The sequence below is a fragment of the Pelecanus crispus genome, chromosome 3, assembly GCF_030463565.1.
Source record: "Pelecanus crispus isolate bPelCri1 chromosome 3, bPelCri1.pri, whole genome shotgun sequence".
Classification (NCBI taxonomy): Eukaryota; Metazoa; Chordata; class Aves; order Pelecaniformes; family Pelecanidae; genus Pelecanus; species Pelecanus crispus.
Window position 1 is genome coordinate 35,218,461 of NC_134645.1, and position 26,096 is coordinate 35,244,556.

The 26,096-nt window shown below is 36.6% G+C and overlaps 1 protein-coding gene across 1 annotated transcript in view; it reads left to right on the plus strand.

Annotated features, from left to right (window-relative positions):
- Nucleotides 1–26,096, plus strand: part of USH2A (usherin) — a 398,473-nt gene that overhangs the window by 38,268 nt on the left and 334,109 nt on the right. The window contains exons 5-10 of the mRNA XM_075707636.1: nt 1,184–1,478; nt 2,783–2,967; nt 6,063–6,284; nt 7,607–7,700; nt 17,561–17,756; nt 18,556–18,686. Of these exons, the coding sequence (XP_075563751.1) occupies nt 1,184–1,478; nt 2,783–2,967; nt 6,063–6,284; nt 7,607–7,700; nt 17,561–17,756; nt 18,556–18,686 (1,123 nt within the window). The remainder of the gene's footprint in view (nt 1–1,183; nt 1,479–2,782; nt 2,968–6,062; nt 6,285–7,606; nt 7,701–17,560; nt 17,757–18,555; nt 18,687–26,096) is intronic.

The window sequence follows — 26,096 nt, forward strand, 5'->3', positions numbered from 1 at the left end:
CCAAGTTATATGAAAATCATGTTGGTTGTATTCTTTCAGAACAATGCTTGTCAAATCCTTTGAACTACAATTTAAGTCAGTGAGATGAATAAAGTTTAAAAATTGAAAGATAAGGTATTTTACAGAGTGTAGTGACCTAATGATATCTTTGTAGATGTAGTTTTATATCCACAAATAACTTGGTCCAAAGTGTTTATCTGGGCTAAACTGTGAAGGAAAGTCTTGCCTGCATATCAATTAATTTAAGTCTATGGCTATCTAAAAGGTCCTGTAACTTTGGGTTCTGTGAAATGTGTAGTGGCAGCTAGCAAGTATTTATTTGCTTAATAAGTATAGAAAAATTATGTTCTTACTGATAAAGTAGGAAAATGGTAATAAAAGTAAGGTTCTTTTAATTTAAAAATTCAGTATCTTCTAGGCTCACAAAATCTTTCTTTTACACCAAAGATGAGCAGATAAGGGTTTAGGTAACTTGCCCGTGTTGTTCATATATCTGTCTGCTTGCCTACCTATGTACCTATTTCAGTTGCTGATGTCAGAGGGAACTAAAGTGACTCAATGGCTTTGACATGGGCTGTAAGAAGAAACTAGAGTGACCACAGACTGGGGCAGCTGAAAAAGTGGGCATTTGTATTGAAGTTAGTTAAAAGTGAAAATATTTCTATCCGGGTTTTCTAAGGTGCAATGTGATATTGCTCAAGCTGGTCCTTTGGGAGGATTTGAGTGCAAACATTCAACTCATCTGTGAAGCAATATGCCAATGCTATGGTACGCTTAAGAGCAGTGTCCAGATCACTGATTGGAGTCAGACATGACGCTGTAATAAAATGTTAAGAGTTCTCCTTGCATCTAGGGCTAGATTCAGCCTACCTCGCTTTAGACACCCCAACAAGGAGCTCATTTCCCTTGGCACCATGTATGTCTGTGGAGCAACAAAAGCAACTCCAGAGTGCTGCTTCACAGACACCTTCTGAAGGTGCCTGCTGCTTACCATTGATTACGTAGGGATCCTGGGTGGCCTGATTCCTAGCTGACTGCCCCATTTATGTGAGATGAAACCAGGCCTTTAGGGCTTCTACTATAATCTAAGCTGAGTTTTGTTTAATCTATGAGCCTAGAGGCACAAAGTGGCACTTGTCCTTTTTTATCATGTATGTAATTACTTTTTTATATGCTGTGACAGAGACATTTTGGAAGTATTCTCTGGAAAATTTCCTCATCTGCATACCCAGTCTGAGTGCCGCTGTCCTGGAAGTCATCCCCGGGTACATCCATTGATACAGAGGTACTGCATCCCTAATGGTGCAGATGATACCACTAATGACAGAGTGCTGAGGTTGGATGCAGAAGCTCATCCTCTGTGTTACATCAATGATGATGACATTGGGACCACGTGGATTTCATCTGTGTTTGCTAATACTGCAGGTCTGGATCATGGTGTTTCTATCACAATAGATTTACAAAATGGACAGTATCAGGTAATGAGAAGATTACATTTGCTATTTATTAAATCAAAACTAGGAAAATATTTTTGTAGACATTTCATTACAATTCTGAGGAAATTCAAACCTTTATGCTTTAAGATGTTATCCTTAGGGGACCAGGAAGAAAACTTCCTTTATCAGCATGAAACAATGCAAAAGGCAGCAGAATGCATCGTGGTTCTTGTCATTCTCTTTTGATGTGCCTTGGCTGTTGTAACAAGCAGTAGTCTAGAATAGATATACCAGAGTGGATATCCTGTGTGAAGACACCAATATTTACAGATTGGTTGTTCCCTTTTAACTCCATTTTTGTAAATTTAAACTTCAATTTTAATTTCTATTAAAACTTGAGGTGCTTGTTTTATACCTTCTGGTAGAAAGTTGACTGCAATCAAATGGAATTTGACATGTCTGTGGCATGTTGACATATCAGAGGGGATTTCTGTTTTGGACATGTTCTGGAGATGGCAATTTAGCCTCCCGAGCAATATGGAAGGAGAATACAATAAGCAGGCAAGGTTCCTGAAGAGGCCAGATTGCACCTAACGCTTCACTACGCTGTTGAAGAGTGTCGGGATGTCTTGGAAGGAGGGTCATGTCAGTAGTGGGGCTACATTCACAATAGGGGCTCTACCAAATTACTGTGTATTCTTGCTAGCTTATCTTTTCTTTTTTGTCATTAATAGGGAGAAGGTAAAGAATATTATGACAGGTTTTGGCTACATAAGTAAGAATTAGTACTTTAGTTAAAAGCGAGTTCAAATGTCTATGAAGTTCTAAGACTTGGCTTCTTTGACACATACATGTTTCTGCATAAGCAATATGCTGGGGGAAGTGCTCTTTAATGCAACACAGGATATTTGATGAGAGTCTAAGCTAAAAATAAGGAGATTCCTAAAAAAAAATTTTTTTTTAAAATTACCTGTTATCAGACAAACTCCTCATCAAATATTTGGCAACACAAAGCTATGCCCTTTGCTTTTGCCAAAATAATATTACTGTAACATATCATGGACTTTACTTTGTAGTGCATTTTCAAATGGTCTTCAGGAAAAAGTGGAGTTCTGATGCAACAGTTCAGTTGTTTTCTAATAATGTCTGAGAGATCAAAGAGCTTGTTTAACAAAAAAAGTTATCTTTGTTTTTAATTGGGAATATGTGGACTGAAATATTGGTTCTTTTTCTGTGTGTGAGTGATAAAGCAGACTATATTGTGACATTGAAAAAAAAGTTTATATTCCCATTGTTTTACAACTTACCTCTTAATGTCAGTTTATAAATTTGTTGTCATCTTGTAGGTATTCTATATTATACTGCAGTTCTTTAGCCCGCACCCTGAAGCAATAAGAATTGAAAGGAAAAAAAGAGATGATCTAAACTGGGAAGACTGGCAGTATTTTGCTAAAAATTGCAGTATTTTTGGCATGGATAACAATGGATCTCTGGAAAACCCAGACTCTGTCAACTGTCTCCAGCTTCCTAGGTATGAGTGGGTATTATCTGCATAATAGAGATGCTTTGAACAGGTAACATCCTAACACAATTCATTTCTATGTCCCAATGAGATAGAATCTTTTAATTTGGTATACTTATTTATTTTGGGCTGCTGAGTATATAAAAGATCCCAAATCTGACCTTTCGATTGAAGATTGCCAAAAGGTCATCTGTCATTTTTATCAGATTTCAGACATTGAGGTATGTGACACAGTTGATTCCTCTGTTATTTTTGAGCTAGACTTTTGAAATTTTACATGCTTGTGTTTTGGGGGCTATTGTCAGTAGAATTACAGAACATTGAGATAAGGAGGAAGATAACTGATATAACACGTAGTTTTAAACTATCTAGTGAATGTGAAAGTATTCCTTATGATCTCTGAGAGCAGAACTTGTTCTGAAGCTTAGAAGAGAGGCCAAACTTAAGTACAAAAGCTAATCATTCAGACTTACTACTAATCATGCAAAGCATGTAAGAAATGGGTTGAAAATTGTATCTTGAAACTTTGTAATCTTTCTAAGCAAGAACCAAAATAAAATGGGGGGGTGGGGTCGAGAAGGATTGTTACCTTTTAGAAACATTGCAAACCTTTTTGCTAGACAGCATGTGCAAATTTAAAAATATATAACACATACAATATACATTTCAAAAATGTAGTGTATAACATATATAGTTACTATATAATTTTACACACAGACATGCATGTGTGTACCCATATATATTTATTTTTGAATCTATACCACTACATATATTCAAACGCACTGTCTCTTGCCTGATTTCAGATGCCAGTCAGTATTAGGCTTGTTTAGTACTTGGCTGGAAATCAGTTAGAAAATCCAGTACTAGGTGCTGTAGGCATTTTGCTTTTTTTGTTGTTTCACTTTTGCTACCTTCCTAAGACTTTTCAAGTGTCAGCATCTTTGTCTGTTCTCCAGGAGCTCAGTATTCTGAGGAGAGAGGGGCATAAGGTCATCTGAGTTATACCAGTTTTCAGCAAAGGACTTTGAGCTTTATTGCTGATCCTTGGAGTAGAGGGTAGAGGAGAAGGGAAATCTCTTAAGCCAAGCATTTTTGGATAAAAAACCCAAATGAGGTGGTTTTTCAACTTTTTCAACCCAGAAATATGTATATGTATATTTTCTTAAAAAGAACTGAGGAATTAAGTATGAACTGTTTCCATAAATGTTTTGTAAGTAGCACTATTTCTCCCCTTCAGTTACAACATAAATAATGATAGGAAGTGATACAAATGAATGATTTTTGGGTGCAGCTGATGTACAGAAAGCTTTGTGTAAAAGATAAGAAATTTACCCCATAATGGTGTGTATTCTGTGTACTCAGAAGTTACTGTTGGAACAATGCTCCAAATTTGTGTCAGTAGTGTAGCAGACCTCCCTGCTGAGACTTTTATAGAAGGGGAAGGTGGTTTTATTGTAAAACAAAACACTCGCTCTCATACCTACGTACTTGTAAGTGCGAAGATGTGCCTAAATTGTCTGTCCAGGATTTAGACACCAGTGTGCTTGTATCCTGGTGGCCTAGCCAGGACTCCTTGGGTTGACATGGAAGGCAAGTGACCTTGGCTTTGAGAATCCTTACCATGGCTCGAGGGTTCTTGGTTTGGTGACCACATGCAAGTACTGAATGGACTCTTTCGTGTCCTTTGGGAGATGAAAGTGATTAAGGCTTTTATTTCTCCATCTCTGAGTTAGGAGTTGCTCACTGTCCTTTATTCCCCCATCAGATGATTGAATCTTGCTTAGTCTGAATGTTGGCTGGCCCCTGTTTTAGGATTTCCTTTGTTTTCCTGGTTTCCTGAGAAGCTGCGTGTAGATGCCCTAAGACCTTGACGACCTGCTCATCTAGGTGCCATCAGCCTTACAGTCCTTCTGCTGCTCCTTCTGATGCTTCTATACCAAGATAGTGTCATTCATCTGCCATTTGTACCCATCTTCACTTTTCCATTACAGTTCTGTATGTCATGGAAAAATACCTTATTTAACTTTCTGTGGAGTGGAAGAGAGGACAGTATTCTCCAGAGAAACGTACAGATATATTCCACTGAGATTTTTGTGAAGCACTGACCTGCATAGGGGCACAGTAAATTCAAAGATCCTTCATGAAGACAGAGCAGTATGACTGAGCAGACCTAGTCTAACTACGAATCTCATCTTTCAAAAGCTCAAAGATATTTTGAAGTGATGAGAATTACATTTTTTGAATGTTGTATGTCAGGTGCCAGGTGATACTGTGGGATATCTATTTTTAATGAACCCATGTAGGTGTGCAAATAAGCAGGCATTCTTGCCTCTTGCAGAGGCAAGTTCTACCCATAGCTAAGCTCTGCCTAGTAAATATACCAACATGAGATATGATTCATACCAAATTGCGAAAACGTGTAGTTTATATACACTTGTTTACTCTGCCTTTGTTCGGATTCTCAGGACTGTCCTTGCCCTTATTTGGCTTAAATATAAAGTTTTACTCTCAATCCTGCTGCATTCCATTAAATTCTCTTGCACTTCACTCACTTGGAAGGTGGTGTGTGTTTCTAACTCTGCTCACTCATCAAATGAGATGATACAGTCCAGTGACTCTGGAATTCAAAATGTAATTGTTTCTGTACGTTTTTTATATATGTTTAACAGGTATATAATTAACAATATGGGCATATTAATTATCATGTTAGTCATCTGAATGATTTCCTTATGTAGTTCAAGCCTAGTTCATGTTTCTCAAAGACATTGTGTTAAACTTTTTGAAAACTTAGTGCAGATAACATTTTATCAGTCACACTTTATTCATATTTTGAAGTTGCCCTTTAGAGGCTTTACTTTTAATTGGAAACTTAGGGTCTGGAGAAGAGCATGGCAATTTGGGGAAAAACAGCCATATAGAGGACATTTCTCTTCCCCTGCTTAAATTCTGGTGACTGGGAATCCACTGACATAAGAATTTTCCCCAGAAATAAAACTATGTACAGTTAAGTGGAGACCCTCTCTGAGGAAAAGGATATTAGGAGATAAAATATGTAAAATATGTGATATTTTGATTTTCATTTGTCTTCCTCTCTATTTAAACAGCTTTACACCGTATTCCCGTGGTAATCTAACTTTTAGTGTTCTTACTCCGGAACCAAATCACCGACCTGGTTACAATGATTTTTACAATACTCCATCTCTCCAAGAATTTGTAAAAGCTACACAAGTGAGGATTCATCTCCGTGGCCAGTATCATACTAATGAGTCTTGGGTGAATTTTAGGCATAGATACTATGGAGTTAATGAAGTTACAGTCAGTGGAAGGTAGGTGTCATGGAACTCTTCCCCCACCCATCACTGCCTCTGACTGTTGCAGCTGTGCAAAGTATATAATGACCTGCCTAAAATTTAATGAAGTTGTTCTGCTTTTACATTTATGAATGAGAAGAGAATTTGGTCTGAAGCAGTGCATCAAGTTTGAAATGATTGGTGTACTGTTTTTTTTAAAACATTTGCTCACATGTTATTTTAAAATTAATTATACTTATTACACAAATCTGTCAAAAGCAGTCCTTTCCTTGGAATTACCAATGCCTCTAAGCAAAGGCTTATGATTGAAACCATGGCTTGTGCTTTACTTCAGTAGCTCTTCCAAATTTCATTATAGATTCCCAGACGTGGCAATTTTAACAGTCTTAATGCAGAGCTCATTCTTTGTTTTAGCTGTAGTTTTCCTTTTAAAACTGGGCAGCTGTCAGTAAAAATGTTACATTATCTGTGACTGACAACTTTATTATATATGATAAGTGTGTTGTCTTGTGAAAGGACTAATTATGCCCTGTAAATAATATGCAAATTTGGCATTGAAATAGTTTCCAAGAAGCATATGGTGCAGATTTTTGTTAATAAGTATTATTCCTGAAATTATTTTGGTAGTTCTCATTTTGAGAGAAAGCACCCCATTAGAGGTCACATTTACCTTAAAATTTTCTACACTACTACTATGTTTTGATTATTGATTTACATGTGTTATGATAATGCTTTTACTAAAACAGCTACAATCTTGGTGACTATGCAACAGTAAAATAATTTCAGCTGTAGTTTGCAAAGCTATGTCATGCCTCCAGAAGAGCAGCCCTTCAGGTAGAGTGGGATGGTTATTGCCTATTAACTAATACTCTATAAAGATTTTATTTTAGTAAGAAGTGGACATTTTAACTGAGATCAAAATGGGTTAAACTAAAAAATTATGCTTGATATGGTTAAGATTTTTTTAAAAGTTATAACCACACTGTAAGCCTTAATATTGATGAATAATTGCCATTTATTAAATAAAGTTTTACATATTAATGTTATATACTGGCATATAGTTTTCATTACATATTATGTAAGGTAACAATAGCTCTACTACATGCTGGTTTTTATTTTCTTGGAAAGCAGTTGTTGATACTTAAAAATAGGTTGAGTGAGGTAGTCTTTCGTAGGTTGCTGCACTTGAGAACATTCTTTTTGGTGGTGTTTATTTGGCCTTAATAAAGAACCAGACTATGTAATACACAAAATTGTCTTTGTGACCATGTTATACATTGTTGGACAGATGTGTTTCCATGTTTTAATTTTTTCTTCACTACCTGTTGTTCTTTCAGGTGTAATTGTCATGGCCACGCTGATAATTGTGACGCAGCTGTAGAACCGTATAGGTGCCTGTGCATCAAGGAAAGCTATACAGAAGGAAATAATGTTAGTATCTCCTTTGTCTATCTACATTACCTATGAACAGCCTCAAAACTGGGATTTTAATCCTGGGGAAGAGTATGTGTATGTGTGTCAGTGTTATCCTAACTTTTATAAGGAAACTTTCCATAGCAGGGTTTGTTTTAAATAAGGACACAAAAAACTGCTGCTCCCCTCCCTGCTCCCACCAAAAGCTATTCCACCATTGGTGATTAGGACTGCTGTGTTCAGGAATTTGATTTCCTGTTAGAGGATTATGCCACTTTCAAATGTTAGATGCAAACCTGAATTTAGACTGTCGACATCTGATAAAGATTATGGCTCTACCTGCTGTAGCAACTAGCAAATGGTCTGTAGAGTGAAAAGGTAATGAAGACCCAATGTTCACAGCAGGTGTGCTTCAGGGATTTTTTTTTTTTTTTCCTTTACATTAGTCTTACTCTGATCCTGTGGACTCCAGACCCATTCAGTAGATGGAGTGTCGTAGGCACAGTCCTGGAGTTCAGCTTCCAATTTAGTTTTAAATTAAAGGAAACAGTTTAAATGGTCCAAGACAGCTCCATGATGCAAACCAAAGCACAGTAAATGCAGAAAATTTTGAGATTCGCTTAAAATCTGCATGCCTAATCCAAGGTAAAACACTAACATAGATTTACCTTCTGATACCTGGGACACCTGTAGATTGCAGTCTCTGACTTCAGCTAAGAATGAGATCTTTTAATGCAGTTGTTTTACAAAATATGTCTAACAGGAAGAATTAAAACATTTTAGACTTCATTTTAAATGTCTCTTGTATAGTTGAGCACAGTTAAGAAAATACTGTGATGTGCCTGTACATACTTATTTGGAAGTTATTTTCTTAGGGATCTTATTCATTATTTTGATTTAACCAGTGATTTGGGTAGTGGCTTTTTAAAACATTAAAAATTGAGCTTTGAACTTATTTATTTATTTAAGGACAACCTGGAAGTGTCAATTTCCCGTACTTTTTACAGTCATATATGACATTTGGTTATCTTTAAAATAATCTGTAGTAGCAACATGATTGTTCTAATAAAAGAAGAAAGTTAATATTACTTTTCATTGCTCTCTGTTTTCAGATAGTCGATATTAAGGTTAAGTGTCTTGGAATTAATTAAAAGGCCATATTAACAATATCCAGATACAGTCTAGAAAATACATTCTTATCATTGCTTTGTTCTGCTCTTAATAACAGTGTTTCTCCATAAAGAGGGATATTGTGAAGTGTAGTGTGTAGTTGAAACTTACCAAGTTGCAAAATTACAATTTTCCTAGTGGTTTTATAATTCTTGGCCATGGGAGAACCAAAATGGGGATGTTTGGTTTAAGTCATGGTCTTCTAGAAAATATGTAGAGGAGAGCTTAGAATAATGGACAAAATTCTATCCCCAATTAATTATCTAAAAAAAACCCCCAAAACCCAAGAAAGAAACAGAAAAGAAGTTGAGATTAAGAAAGAATGAGTTACATCAAAGGAACGAATCCCGCAATCCCACTGAATGTTATATTTCTGTCACAAGTACGTGTTGTATTCCTTGCTACATTTATGCCTTTTGGAAATAGGCTTTCTAAAAATTAAGAAGGGGTTACAGAACAGCAACAGTGGTAGCAAAAGGGAGAATAATCTCACATCAAAAAGCCCCAAGCAGTCTGTGCTCACTTGAACAGAGTAAGAAGTGTTAACCTGAGTGCATTTGATATTGCGCTTACGATCATGTGAAAGATTTTTGTAAAATTTCATAGGGGATCTAAGTTTTCTAGTTTTTTTTTAAGCAGAAATGTAGGATCGACAGTCTAAATGGGATTTGAACAGAAATTTAAGTTTTTAGATAGATCAAATTAGAAAAAAATTCAAACTGACAGTGTCCCTTTAATTAGAACACACATTGTGAAATGTTACTTTGTAGGGATTAATTATAAATATTTAATAAGATCTGGAAGTTCACCAAGCACTCTTGCAAGACTTATGCTACCTTGTGAAAACAAACCAAATACGTTTTAATGATGTATCTGCCTTAGCAGATATTTTCTGTCAATGTTAATGGGTTGTTCCAGTGAGTGTCACATTTTTGATTTGGCATATATGCATTGTAACTATAATTGAAATGCTTGAATTAACTGTATTCATTCAGAGTAGAATAAGGATGTTTAATTATTTTCCTCATTCTTTAATGATCATGTCAGTATCTACTAAATACGAAATAAAGTAGAAGTAGTAATAAAATAGAATTAATATTTGCAAATATATCACCAACTACTTTGAATTTTATCAAGGACTTACATGAAATCCAAACAGCTTAAAGGTTTTGATTTTTTTGTAAAAAAACACCATGTCAAAGCAAACCCAAAATCCATCCTAATTTTCGGCTCTCATTATTTTTGATTCAATTAAGCATTTGATGAAAGACCTTTCCAAATATAAACTTTTTCTGGGGGGGGGAGGGGGCAAATATTTTTTGAGAAGAAATTGCACTGTCAGCAAACAGTCTTTTTTTAACTTCTGTCCTGTGCTAGCAGTGAGTAAGTCACCACAACTGAGGGTGTATAAGAAGGTTTTGGGTTTCTTTCTGGACCAGAAATTAGAGATCCCTTGCCAAGCTCTTAACATATGGCAGAGTATGTCCTTGTCACATTTACACTTAATACAACTAAAATTACCATCTTGAATTTATCTGGCATATACATCTGGGTAGCTGTTGTGCAGAAAAGCAATACCAGAAACTAAAAGTTTGCATAATTCATTACAAATGGAAATCTTAGTTTAGTTATTTGCATCACCATGTTATGAAATTTGACATACCAAATGGAATTTCTTTTTTTTTTTTTTTTTTTCCCTCTGAGTTCTGTTTTGATTAAGAAATATGTTACTATGAAATTTGAGATGACGGGAAGAAGGGAACGCTTAAGAAGGATTTGTAGGTGTTGAGGGGCCAGATTAAGAAAGAAGAGGAAAAAAATGCTCACAGAGCTTGTCTCTCATCTTCTGAAAAAATGTTCAGCTTCTTCATTTACAAACTGTTCTGTAAATGCGTTGTGTCCTGCTTTGGGAAATAGCTCTGCCTTTTACAAATGGAAACTGAGGCACCAAGAGTAGAGTCCAGATTTTGGTAACATTTATATACAAGGATTAATTTATAGACATGAGTAATAGTATGTTCAAAAACTTTGCATGATGTCACATGAAAAACTGGAAACAGCCCATGAAAAAAGAAAACAATCGAGTAAGGTCAGCCTTACCTTACAGCCTCAGAGCCTCCTTTAAATCGGTCATACAGAACTTAATAGAGAAAGGTAATGGCAAAATATGCAGGAATAGTTATAGAAATAATAATAGAAAATAGAATTTAAAAATAAATAAAGCAACTCTGATAAATGCTTGAGAGGGTATGAATGGAAGTGAGAGTGTGGCTGGATACAGTAAAGGCTTCAGGTCTTCAGAGCTTTCCATGCAAATAATTAATGGTCTTAAACATCTGCTGTCTGAAAACTGGATATGGCATTGTTGATTTACTAAGAATTGGATAAATAAGGCTTTTTATGTTGTTACAGAAGAATCTGTCTGAATCTTAGTTAAACATCAATCTGTATCATCATGTTAGATGTTGGAATTAATGATACGTAGTACCTGAGGAGCTGTAAATATTAACTGTAGTAAGTGGTCACTTAACAGACTTCTAGCTTGCCAGAAGCAAGCAAGCTAGCAAAAAAATGCACTTTTTGGTAAGCTTTGTGCCGTAATTTGTGTATCCAGAGGATAGGCCTGGGAGAAAGCTGGTTATATAAGAATAAAAAGAAAGGAAATCAAGCAGGCAGATGGTTGACTGGAGTTTTAGGAAACAGCAAGCAGAAAGGCACCAAGTTCAGTAGTCTTACCTGTCTGAAAATTTTAGATAACTTTTGATATGTCTGTGGAAGTTATGGGTTTGTCCATGAATCCATCCCTGGAAAACTGGTGTAATTTCTCAGTTCAAAGTTCCAGGCTTCTAAAACAATTTGTGTACAAGCATTGCTGAAATACTGAAAGAACTTGGTGCAGTTGCAGGTACCTTGTGATTTGTTGCACGGGTGATGACATGCCGAAGGAATTGTGAAGTCGTCATTATCCCTTATACATTTTGATCTGATGTTTGTAAGTTTTACTTAAGGGGTAGGCAGATGGCAACTAGCATTATGGTTGTCATTGTTACCTCTCAGAAATTAAGAAGGCTTTTCCAGTCTGAAAATGATTTTTCAGGGGCTTATCCACTGTGCAGGATATTTATGTCATTTAATGTGAAAGAAAACTGAGACACAAGTGGGCTGGTGCTTCACTGTTGTTGGAAGTAGTTGTAAAATATAGTGCCACATATATTTATTGAATTTCTATAATTTTTCCACATATTCCATATAAGTGCCCAAGTGATTAGCCAATCTGGTTATTTCTCTTCTTTTACCCCACTAAAACTATTATTACAAAACAAAAAAACTCCTGTGCAATAGCTTCCTCAGAAGAGTGAAATTAACCTGAGAATACCTAGTAACTGTGGCTACAGCACTCTGTAATTTTACAGGAGAATGGAATTCAAAGGCTTATTCCAAATAGACAAGGTAGAAAGAGGGGAAAAATAAACACAAGATCTCTCACAACTTGATATCCTGAGCAAGTCAGAGCTTTGGTAAAACAGAACACATGCCGAACTCATCAGCTGCAAAGCATACCTTCTCACTCTCTATTATTTTACAAAAATCCTACAGAGTTGGAGTAAAAATTAGTGTTAGATGGAGTGGATGCCTGATTTGAAAATAGCTTTGAGTTTTAATCCCGGAGAATTTGTGAATTAATTTACTGAGCAGCCTGATTCTCAGAATTAGCGTGGTTGCATATGCTTTGATTTTGTAGGACTTAGTGTGGCTTCAAGTAACTTCACCAAAAAAAGCATAAATGAAAGAGGAGTTGAGTAGAACTGTATCTTATGCTGCCTGACAACATCTGTGCCAGTGTTTGAGATCTCAGTTGTGTCCCATTATTGGAATCTGGCATTCAGAATGGTAGATATTATGTTCTTTGCCAGTCAGGTTCTCTGTCAGTGTCCTGGCTTCGGCTGGGATAGAGTTAATTTTCCTCCTAGTAGCAGGCATAGTGCTGTGTTTTGGATTTAGTAGGAGAAGAATGTTGATAACACGCTGATGTTTTAGTTGTTGCTGAGTACTGCTCATGCTAGTCAAGGACTTTTCAGCTTCCCATGCTCTGCCAGGTGCACAAGAAACTGGGAGGGGGCACAGCCAGAATAGTTGATCCAAACTGACCAAAGGGCTATTCCATACCATATGACGTCATGCTCAGTATATAAACTGGGGGGGGGTTGGCTGGGGAGCAGCGATCGCTGCTTGGGAACTGGCTGGGTATCGGTCGGCGGGTGGTGAGCAATTGCATTGTGCATCACTTGCTTTGTATATTATTATTACTATTATTATTATATTGTTATTATTATTATTTTACTTTATTTTATTTCAATTATTAAACTGTTCTTATCTCAACCCAGGAGTGTTTCTCACTCTTACTCCTCCAATTCTCTCCCCCATCCCATCGGGGTAGGGGGAGTGAGCGAGCGGCTGCGTGGTGCTTAGTTGCTGGCTGGGGCTAAACCACGACAGTCAGTCACTTTGCCATTGTAAAGCAGCAGCATTCTTTTCTTAGAATGCCGTTTAGCATACGGTATTTGTAAGCCATCTGTTATGTCTGTACTTAGTTTCTAAAATCGTGTTGCATCCTTTTAAAGTACGAGGAGAGTTACAATGGAACCCCATAAGACACTCCTCATTTCTGTTCTGTCTTCCCGAGTCACTTTGAGTTCTAGCTTTTTTATTTTTTCCCCTCTAATAGAACTTGGCTTTTGGGCTTAAAAGCTCTTTGGTCTTTGGGGAGTTCACAAGAGACAGATATGATTCAAAGCTCTGCTAACATGTGGTCTTGATAGTCAAATGCTATAGTGAGGGTGCTGAGGAAAAGCCACAGGGAAATTAAGATGACTGTCTTCAGACCAGGGCTAAGCTACACTGGTATAGATATAGCCTAGAAACCATATTTATTTGGTTAATGAAGCTAAGTGGAATGAAAGCATACTGTCCATTTGGGTACAAAGTGGGATCTTCTAGGAAGGAAAAAATAGTATGTGATTAACTATCCTATTATAGTCAACACTTATAGGGCAGCATAAATACATATGTTTGGGTGGTACACATAATGGAGTTTTTCAAAGACAAGACAGCATTTCAAGATGCCTGAGAAGGTGGCACTCTAATCTTGATATCACTTCAGCAGATTTTTAAATCTGTGTACTGTTAATGACATATGTATATTATAGAATCATATGTATAATATAAGTATTATAGGTGTTATATACACTGGTTGTTGCATCTGAACTTTGACTGACAGGTGTGAGATAGGAACTCCTACACAGGTTAGGAAAAGAAAAAAATGAATAAATTCTACATAACATTTTATATATATGTATAAAAAAGGATGCCACCCAGAGGCAAGCAGTGAGATATTTTAAAAGTGTTGGAGTAGAAAGTTCTAGTTGATCATGACTTATTGCAAGTCTTAAAGTATTGTTACCATTGCCTTCTGAAGTATTGCTTTGAATATTTGTCGACTGTTTCTTCAGAGGCACTGTCCTCAGCATTCTTAGTGACTAATAAGGAACTTGGCACATAAAGGCTTAGGCTGAAGTCATTGGTGATTTTTCCGTAAGTGTGCTGGATTCAGGAATTTTGAGAAGGTAAGTTTTAAATAAGAATTTTAGTAAAATGATTCCTGAATTCATTACTGGAAATAAGTTTTTAATCATAATTGTAGACTAATGAGGTAGGCCAAGATGAGCTAGGTATTTTGACTGTCTGGCTCCATGTGGTGTTTTCTCAGAAAACTGTTTTCACAGAAGGTGAGCAGTTCAGATACTATATATATACACAGAGGACATGTTTGTTATTGTCCATAGGCAAAGCCATATATTTAACATGTTTTCTGAAGGGCCTAGATGTAACTGAGAATAAAGACATCTGTTTGTTTGTGGGTTTTACGGTTATGGAGAAAGGCTTGTTTTTGTCAAGAATTAACATTCTTTGTAAATCTGCCGCTAGACCTTGTTCAGATTTGTCAAAGTCTTTTTGGGAATTTACCTATCTGTTTTACATGTGGTAGCTAAGAATCAAAACCTGAATCTCTTGAAACCTTTGAAAATCTTAACAACTGTGCTTTGGACAAATGCAGAGTTTACATTTGGTGAATGAAGACCTGAAGATTGCCATATGTTCATCATCATGCTACCAAAAGTGAAAGTTAAACACAGCAGGTCTGGAAGTTAAATGCCATTCTTAACCTAATCAAGGTGTGACAAGCACAGCAGGATGAGTTGGGGGTCCAGTGCACATTTTTAATGCATACAGGTGTGACAACTTGCTAGAACAGCAATTGTTTTACAGTCATTGCCAGCTTTTGAATCACTACATTTTGCCAAGACATTTAAAAAGTTTTGTCAAAGTTTGAAAAGTCACAGAACAAGAGACATGGTAGTTCAAAGTAATCAAATGCCATCTTTTTCTCTCTTACTCCTTAGTGCTTGTGTGTCATTTAACAATAGGTGCAAGCACAGGTGTGCATAAGTAACTGATCTAAGATTAAATCTGAAATGAAAGGACAAATGTTCTCAGCCACTATGTGGCTGGCCATGCACAAATGGAAACTCAGGGCTGGCAGGTTGGTAGCTACCCCTGTGCTCTCGAGGAGGACGTGTTTCTGTAGGCATGCTGCAGGGAGGAAGCTGCATCAGTGGGGTGGTTTGGCTGGGAGCTCAGGTTTCTTTCTTCACTTCCCAAGTTGTGCAATGACTGAATGAACACTCTTGTCTCATGTTGCTGGTGCTGTGTAATGCTGATTTTCCTCAACATAGGGACAAAGGGAGTGACTAGAGAGAGGAAAGATGGATGTGAATGAGGGAAGGACTTGAATAAATTTAAGCGGTGTAACTTGTGTAACAGTTATGGTCAAGGCATTCCCCTCAGTGTACTTAAACTGGGCTAATCACAATTGAGCAGTGATTTTTCTGATAAACAAAGGTCAGAGTTCAAGGTCTCAAGTGAAGCCCTGCTAATTTTAATCCTGAAATCTTCTTTTTCCTCTCACAGTGGTGGTGATGTGGTTTTTTGGGTTTTTGTTTTGTTTTTAACAGATTGCACAAAGATGCAGTAGCTATTGTTATCTTACCTCTTACTGTTAATTTTATTTATTAAAACCAAATTTCAGCAGATAAATTCTTGTGCATTCATTTTTCTCTCCCAAGTTGCTTTTGTTATGAGTTGTGACTGCTCCGCAATTCTTAGACTATCTTAATCTTATGTTTTCTAATTCAGTTTCTCATTTTACCCACAGTTGATGCTTTCCCAGCATCAGCTGCGAGTGAAACAGTTTAGAAACTTCAATATAGTTTCCTAATGATCAGTGTATAGGTGACGTAGGCACACTAGGCCTAAATAATTATAATAGTGCTTGGAATAGTAGACATGAAGAAAGATGAGCGCACTTCTGGAACTTAAGAAGAAAGAAGCTGCCCAAATACTTTACAGAAGCAGCTTATTTTGAAGCATTTAAATTCCTTCTGAAAGGTGGAAATTATAATTGCCATATATTTTGTTTCTTAGATCCAGCAAGACACCAGTATTTTAGAAATGGACTTTTAGTAATGACAATTAAATTTTAAAGAGTCTTCTAAACAAACATCTCTCCAGTGCCAACATGTACCATTCTTTGAGCCAATTTCATAAAAAAAAAAACTAGTTGGATTGTTCACCATAAAGAGAATGTTATTGTCCAAAATGCTATCCATTGATTAACTTCAAGAAATCCAATTTGGTTTTAGTTCTTGATGAACCAGTAGGCACAACAAATTTTCTCCTTGAAGTTTTGTAAAGTCTGTTATGAACTGAAGATTATTCCAACTTCACATTCTTCACAAAGCTCTACTTAGAAGGTAATATTTTGAGTTCATTCAAATAAAAAATGAGCTTCTGAGGTGCGTCTGAGCTACTTAAAAAATATTTTTACTGGTTTGGATTTAAGCTAATCAAGTACTTGAATATCATTAGTCTTTGTAACTAAAAAAATTTGAAAAGAATTGAAGAAAACAAGATAGTTTGTTTAGCTGTTTATTTAAACAATCTACCTGGTATCCTAGTACTGCATTGGTGTCATATTTAAAATAGAACTTGTCAGAGTTGAATATGTGTAGAGATTTGTGGGTTTTTTGTTTAAAATTTCTTTCTTGAAAATTTCATGACATAAATGCACATTAAGAAGTGCTGATATTTCAGATACTCTATACAACATCATATATTTGGCCATAGGAGGCCTTTTGTTTCACTCACAAGGTCAAATGGTAGCTGTACAAAATACACTTACTACAATACTACAAACTACAGTAACAGACATTGTTTAACATGCATCCAAATGGATGCATTAGGTGAATATGTCTTTCGTGCCTCAAACGCAGTAGGCATCATTTTGCATCTTTAGAGGTTTAACTAAATCTGAATCACAGGATGTTAGCCTGTGTTGAGTATCTAAATATTTAAAATTTTATTCTTCTACCCACCTTCCTTGATTTTAATCTGTTGTTAAAGTAACTTAAAATGATTAAAAAAAAAATGGTTTTCTTATTTCCCTATATGCTTTCTCACTTCTTGTCTAAAAAAAATATTTTAAATATATATTTTAACATAGAATGAAACATGTATATAGAGAGTATAATAGTGTTCTTGTAAGGTAAAGAAATAGTATTTTCTTTTTTTTTTTTTTCTTTTTATTTCAGTGCGATCGCTGTTTGCCATTGTACAATGACAAGCCTTTTCGTCCGGGTGACCAAGTTCATGCCTATAATTGCAAACCTTGTCAATGTTACAGCCATGCAGTAAGCTGCCACTATGACTTAGCAATGGACCCTTTTCCTCAGGAACACTACAGAGGCAGCGGTGGAGTGTGTGATAACTGTCAACACAACACAGCTGGTAAGTCACACAAAAGAGAATGGACTGTTTGTTTTACAGTCACTTTTTGGCTGTCTTGTGTCAGCTGAGATTAATAACGCTCAACAGCTGATGTTCCAGTAAGTTCTCATGTATATGTACTTTAAACTATGCAGGTAGTGCAGTAATTACAATTGTGTCAATACTTAAGCTACAAGAAAATACTGCTAAAATTTGATCCAATCTTATATCAAATCTTCCATTCAAAACACATTCTAATAAATGATTAGCATGTATATTTTCAAATCTGTTTCCATTACATGTGCTAGAGTATTTAAATCCAGAATATTGTCTTTCTAACTGAACCAGTTTAACAGATAACATATTAGAAATGTTGTCAAATTTTGCTCTCATGTCAGTTTCTTGCTTAATGAGTAAAAGTTTCTAGTCTCTGTAAATAGTATATTTGAATACTTTTGTTTTAATGGTTCTCTTCTATTTCAGTTTTCTTGGCTTTGTCTAGTAAAGGGAAAAAAGAAAAGTTTCAGGTTCAACGATAATTTTTCCAAAAAATGTATAGGCATTTGCATGGCACAGCTTTTATATAAGTGTGGTATTATATAACAGATGGAAGTTTAATGGAGTAAAACATAGTTTGTAACAGGTTCATTGTTTCATATGCTCTGGATCACTAAATTGGCAGGTAGAGATGAAAGGTGCATTAAAATGGACGTCCTGAAAATTATAGAATTCTCTCAAAGGAATAGAGTCTTTAATTTTGAATTATACGGCTAATTTTAATGAATTGGAAGCCATAATGCATAACCTTTCTTTCATGCAGGAAGGAACTGTGAGCTGTGCAAGGATTTCCATTACAGACAAGCAGGTGCAGATCTTTCAGCCATTGATGTTTGCAAACCCTGTGACTGTTATGCAACAGGCACCAAAAATAAGAGCCTCCTGTGTGATAATGTAAGTAGTCCCAGTACAGAAAAATGACAAAACATTTTAATCAGCTGGGTAGACAGCAGTAAGGTTTTACAAAGGGTATTTAGATAGTAACTACTTCATAAAAAATGCTTAAGTTCAACCTTTTCAAAACGATGATTGACTTACATCAGAGAATGAAAGCCGAGAAAACACAGAAAGCAATTTGAGATAATACTGTTGAAGAGTTGTTCATCTAGATTAGCAATGACATACAAGATGCTGTATGAATTTGCACAAGTGAATAGTAGTTTTGGGATACTAACAGGTACCTGTGCACTCAGTAATGTTAAAACTTCCAGGTTTTGAGTGTTTTTGAAGGTCTTGATACTGTCTTAAAATTACTAACAGATTTTGACAATACAGGCAACAAGCTGAGCCTGATATTGGACTAAAATTAAGCTAGTTTTCCCTGTAATAAGATAAGGATTGATCTCCCTTTTAATTCATGAAGTCCATTAAAAAAAAAACCAAACCCAAAAAACCCCAACAAACCCGCACAGTAACGCTGAAGAGAGAACACCATCAGCTATGCTTTTTAAGCCTATGGACCTCATTGGTGTGCAAGACGTATAGTCTGATAATCAATGTATCTAACTTTCAAAACATGCATGTCAAAAAAAAGCAGGAAAAGTGACTGAAGTCTTGAACATGTATTAAAGATATATTGTGGTCCATGTTCTATTCACATGTCCTGTCCAATGCTAAAATCCAAATTTTGTTAGAAAAAGGGAAGAAATAGCTTCTTGGTCTGAAATCTACCTTTAAAATGTTTTTAAAATACAACTTGTTCTACAGGGAATTGAGATAGAACTTCTTCAGCTTGTTGCCACATTTCCTGTCTCTTTTTTCCAAATTTTTTTATAAAACAATCTCTAGCATTTTTCATATGATGTCTCTTGTTATTGCATTTTATTTAGCAGTAAGCTTTTGTGGATCCTGTTGTATTTTCATCCTTGGTTCTATAGTGGTACAAACACATGCCCAGTTTGACTCAGTGTACCTTCACAGGACTTGTGCATCAGTGCACATATTGAGTGATGCAAATTTCACACAATGTTTTTTAAAATAATCCCCTCTAGTACAAATAAAAAATAATTTATAATTTTCTGTCTTCTGAAGATGATACTTTTTGCCAGCATCACAGAAATGAAAAAAACTTGAAAAACACAGATCCCATGTTAGGACTATTTTTTAAGGTATAGGAAAAATAAAAGCAAATGCTGATTTGCATGTCCGTGGTTTGTGGTGAAATGTTAACCTAAAACAACTTTAGCTGTGATTTAATAATCAGAGGAAGAGTAGTTTACAGAAATTCCTGCTTTATAGTGAAATATACAAGAACATTGATGAAGCTTGACTATGAGAGTATGAACAGGGAGATAAAATGGGAAAAATGGGGGAGACTGTATTGCTCAATAAAGCATCAGTTGACTGCTGTAGTAGAAGCAGAGCAGGGAGAAATGATTAAGAGGCATTAAAGAATAGATTAATAAGGCTGGGGACTAAAGGCTGAAATGAATTACATGAAATAGGAAGGCATCATTGAAGGAAGTATTTCCAAATTTGACCTGTGGAAGATGGAATCGTAAGGAATAAGGGCTCTACTCATGAAAATTAATTGTCACGTCACAATGATAATTTTCAAGGAAATATGCCAAAAATGGGGCAGAAAACACTTTTACTGCGTAACTTACCGTTTTCTGCAGTTCATCAAAACTTTTTCTTTCTGCAAAGTGCCAGTTGTGTCACTAAGTTCCAAGAGGTACAGGGTTCCAAAATTAATCCATTGACTCACAAATTAATCTATTGAATCACACAGAATATTTACTCATCAAATGAAGTATTAATGTAGACAGTTTACAGGATGGTAGCAGAGCTTACTGTAACACAGTTACCCCCATCTCAGTTGTTCAGACTGATCATGAAAACTTTATGGCTGTTCTGTTCACCTATTTTACTCTACCATTGGTGAGAAAGGCACGTAGGTGTGTAGAGTTTCTCCTTTGCACGGGTTCTTAGTTCTCGTACATCTGTAGATCATGCCCACTCAGATTATTGTGTAACTTCATTTGTATTTTGAAGTGAAACTAACATATTAAAAACTTCAAAATTATAACTTTATGGCTTATAGTAATGCGTGGGATTTTAGAAGAGTGGTGTAGCAGTGCATCCATGAGCAGTTCATTTGATCTTTTTTGCAGACAGTCAAGAGAGACTGGTGGGTATAAGAGAGAGAATTGCTACAGCCTGACAGAATTTGTCCGCTTCTGTGCTGGTTATTGACATCTAATCAGCATAGAAGATACACGTTGGTCACATCCTCTTTGTGAATGTTTGTCACAAAATATTTCAAACAATCAGAAAGCCCAGGTGAATTCTTTGAGGTGCCTGAGTTTTAGGAGACTGAAAGAAGAATTGGCTGCCGCCTTCCCTTCTCCCCAACCATTCACACATGAGAAAATTCTGCCAGAATAGTGCTGATGTGATCGTTCTTGCTCTGTATGGAGAGCTAGAGAGTAATTTCTTCTGGCCCTTATACCATAATCTTTGACTCATTTCCTGTGCTGCTTTTTACCCAGACTGCTCTACAAATGCTTATATATTCAATCAGGTACAGCAGTTTGTAGTCCTTTTATGATTCTATTATAATATGCCATATATAATGGTGTGGAAAAAAGCATTCTTTTCCAGGGCATTTGTTTCTAGGCAAAGCTGAAAGTGCTGCTATTGCTTCTACTTAGTCTTGGAAAGTACCATTCTGGTCTCAGTGAGTTTAGGCATCTTTCTTTACTCAGCTTTTGCTGATTTTTAAAAACTTACTGTTAACATGCAAATAAATACGTATCATATATGTATTGGTGCAAAGAAGCTGTACTTTACTGCAGAGGATATCGTTTAGAGTTGCAAAGACTTAATTGCCTTCTGTCAAGGTGGCAGCTGTATTGTCTTGTTGCAAGAAAACTCTTTCTAAGGTATGAAGAAGAAAAAGCTGTTAGTTACTGTTTTCTCTGAGGAGTCAAATGAAAACAGATTCCAGTGCTGCCAAGTAAGCTTTTGAACAGACTTCAGGTTTCACCTTTCTGTACACTCCCTAAATATTGCTCTATTGAATTCCTTTATTTTTTCCCTCAGAATTTTGAATGTTTGATTTAATTTTTTTATACATAATGGAAAAGCTAGGTAATAGCTGTGTAGGTACCTGTATTTTAAACTGAAGTAGAATCTTTATTTCTGATAATTTCACTTCTGAGTTGATAAATTCTTTGATCTAAAATTAGAATGAGCATTCCCGTGTTCTCATTTTGCCACCTACACAGTTTTTAACCCATTTATTGTCATTGACAATAAATAAGTAACGGGAATGTGTGTTACAAGGGAAAGAACATAGGTAAAGCACTTAATTAAGGGCTTTTCAGTCAACAGATATATCAAATAGAATAAGCAATATAAAGGATGCAAATGTGTCAATGAAAAGCTCATGTGCATAGTGAAGTAAAAAAAAAAAAAAAAATCAAGTTATAATACACTGTGTGTTCTGAATCCTGGATTTCCCTTCATGGAAGGCCTTTAATCTTATTGCTAAAATGAAGGAAAATGTGCTTTTTATGTTAAATAATTCCACAGCTTCATTTCTGATGGGTTTTGTATCATGGAAATGCTGTTTTTCTGTGATAGTTTGTCAAGTTATTTTGGGGATTTGGTCCGCTCCCACCCTTTGGAGTGTCATGGGCAAAGGGTAAACACCTTATTTTACATTTTGAGCAGAAGAAGAAAGCTACTGACTTTTGAAAGTCATCGTATGTGATGACAAGAAGAGATAGCAGGGGAGTGAATAGGAACTTCATTATTGCTGCTTATTCAATTTTCAGTTCCCAAAGGTGACATACCGAGAATACTCTCAGGTATTTGGTGGTCAGACCATTAACCTATGTGTAAGCCAGCACACCTTACAGTTCTCATTTCCTAAACTGAAGAAAAGGAAAAGAAAATAAAAGCCCTCAACCCCCTTGCTTCCCCCTCCTGCTTCCTGAGATTGCACTCAACTAGATGCTGGGGTCCTTGCCAGATTTGCATCAAGTGAGACGGTAGTGAGAAGTATATGATTAGCATTTATATCAAAAAGGCAGAACATCGAGCTCAGTACCAATCAATTGCAAAGCCAGCAATGGCAGGATGAACAGAAAGAATTTCATGCAGGAACAAAACACATCCATGGCTCTTAAAATGTAAGTTTTAGGGCATTGCCAGCTGGTCAAGGAAAGGTCCTTCTGTCCTGGTAGACAGTAAATAATTGAAATTAGTAATGACTCAGCCAATCACAAAAGGGTTTTTTGTCATGTGTTTTGGGCTTCAAAACCAGAAGTTAACTCTGGTAAAAGAAACTTAGAAAGGGTCAGCTTTAGTTTTTTATTTAGTAACATAAAGCTGCATCTCATATTGATTCTCCAGAATTGGAGAGACTTTCTGATTATGTTTCTGGCAGTATGTTTCTTCTATTACAAACACCAAAGAATAGCTATTTGAAATTGTAGGGATACCCAAGGAGAAAAAGATGGTTTTAACTTTCAGAAAGGCTTAGGCCAGATATTTTTTTTTCAGTGAATTCCATTTTATACTTTATGAATACATGTGGTCAACAAGATTTTAAGTAGTCAGAAGATACATTTCTGAGACCATGATATGTGCATGTTGAATACCTACTAAATGAACGCTATGGCTAAATACTTTGCTGTACCCTAAACAATAATTAAGACAATTCTTTGGAATACATCATCCTTTGTCCTGGATACTTAAATCTCTTCTTAAGTCCTTATATCAGTTTAGTAACTGGACATTGGGAGGGTTCCTGAACAGGGTCCTCTTTGAATTTGTGATTCTAGACATGATGAGTTAAAGTGTCCTCCAGTTAAAGTGGTATCACTACAGTCTAAAGCAGTTTGAACTGCTCGGTATATCTAAAATTCAGAAATCTCAAGTAGTCTGCTTCCTGATTAAGGACAATAATGCTGTAGCTGTGATTTGTGCAGGAGGAAATTGCTTGCATACTTTTTATAACTGTTTACATTCAAGGATATGGGACTAATGTATATTTCATACGTAAATTATAAATGACACAAGGGATATATGCCAACTCGGCATCAGTGATTTTCTGTATCAAATAACAATTGTAATTATGAGGTCCCAAGATACACCACCACTTGGTAGTAATGCTTGGCTAGACTCGTTTTCGTAGTGAACAATCTAGACAGATATTTTCCATAAGTGATTTAGTACTGTCGTGATTTAGCCCCAGCCAGCAACTAAGCACCCTGCAGCCACTCACTCACTCCCCCTACCCCAATGGGATGGGGGAGAGAATTGGAGGAGTAAGAGTGAGAAACACTCCTGGGTTGAGATAAGAACAGTTTAATAATTGAAATAAAGTAAAATAGTAATGATAATAATAACAATACAATAATGATAATAGTAATAATAATATACAAAGCAAGTGATGCACAATGCAATTGCTCACCACCCGCCGACCAATACCCAGACAGTTCCCGAGCAGCCATCGTTGCTCCCCAGCCAACCCCCCCAGTTTCTATACTGAGCATGATGTCACATGGTATGGAATAGCCCTTTGGTCAGTTTGGATCAACTCTTCTGGCTGTGCCCCCTCCCAGTTTCTTGTGCGCCTGGCAGAGCATGGGAAGCTGAAAAGCCCTTGACTAGCATGAGCAGTACTCAGCAACAACTAAAACATCAGCATGTTATCAACATTCTTCTCCTACTAAATCCAAAACACAGCACTATGCCTGCTACTAGGAAGAAAATTAACTCTATCCCAGCCGAAACCAGGATAAGTACCAAGATGGTCATGTTAATAGACAGGCTGTTTCTGTCTGTTTACTCTTTGGGTCAGAACCAGGCCTCTCAGGCAAAAGCAACAGGAGAACCGGTTGCTTTCTGCTCTTTTATAACCGGTATAAGTAAAGTCTGTTTCTTTAAATGACAGGTAACACTTGGATCGGGGGAGGAGGGGAAAGTTCAGTAATATCTCCAGTGCACAACTGGTGAAACCCTCGTTAACAAAACCTTTAAATATTAATTGCTACCAGTATTCTCAATGATACCGTGTTTCCCGAGTTAGCTAGATTTACAGAAGTAATAATAGTAATAACAATAGCAATAACCACCTTGCTTCATAATTCACTTAGATTTTTTTGTAGTTATAGAAATGGTTTGTTCTACCCACTTTGTGGATTTCCTTATTATAACCTGTGGTACACCTGTTTCTGCAGCATTATAAACGTTTGTCAGCTTGTACAACTTCTTTGTAACAGTATCCAATGCCAAGCATTTCATCGTGCTTCTGGATTGTTTTGGTGCTTCTCTGTCTGTACAGAGAAGTTAAAGATGTTATTTTTCTTTATTTCCCATTTTTTTAAGCCAGTTTCTTTCTTAAATGCATGCAGTAACCAATTTTCATATGAACTTGAGAGTGCATACGTAACTTAATTTTGCTTTTCTCTTTTAGCTAAAATTTCTGTTCTTTAAAACTATTTTTTTATTGCTTTTTGCTGTTCTAAGTTGTGTGTTGTACCCTTCAACTATCTGAGCTGAAGCCTTACCTTTCCTTCTCATGTCTTAAATATGAGATTCCTTTTTAGTACATCACAGAATGATGTTTACCTTTTCTGGAGTGGTATCATGTTGTTCATATTTAATTTGTGGTGGCCCAGTATCACTTCCAGGTTATTTTCTGCATTATTGTTTCTTCACAATTTTTCTTTATTTCACGTTTGATGTCTCCTTGCTATATGTTGTGTTTTGAACTTCTGCATTTACTTCGCCTTAGTAAAGGTGATTTTAGAATATTTGCGCAAAGCGTAAAAGTGGTGTTGAAAATCAACCCGCTGAGGGTGATCCCAGCACAGCAGGGGCACAGTCCCGCAGCATCGAAACATGGCCAAGTGCTCATAGCAGGGTCCATTGACAACCCCAGGCAAGGCAAAGTGATAAATCAGGTCCAGGGTCCATCCAGGGAGTCCAGTCTGAAGCCAGCAGGAGATGAGGCTGAAGACATGGCTGCAGCCTAAATCCAAGGGATCCCTCCAGGAGGCAGGGGACAGGCACAACTGCAGCATAGCCCAGGCTAGGTGCTGGTGCCCAGACTGGAGCTTATCTGGAGCTCCTGGGCTGCAGGCAGAGGGTGTGAGTGGAGACCCCAGGTGAGGCTGCTTGGGGCCATTAAGGCTGGTTGGTGCCCTCAGGGTCATGATGGTGCTGGCTGTGCACCCTGAGCTGGGGTGATCTGTGAGGCTTGCAACCATATTCTCTCTTCTGTCTTCAGGGTTTGCTACTGAAAATACCAAAGAGCTGAGCATCCAGGGCAGGCAATTATGGAACCCT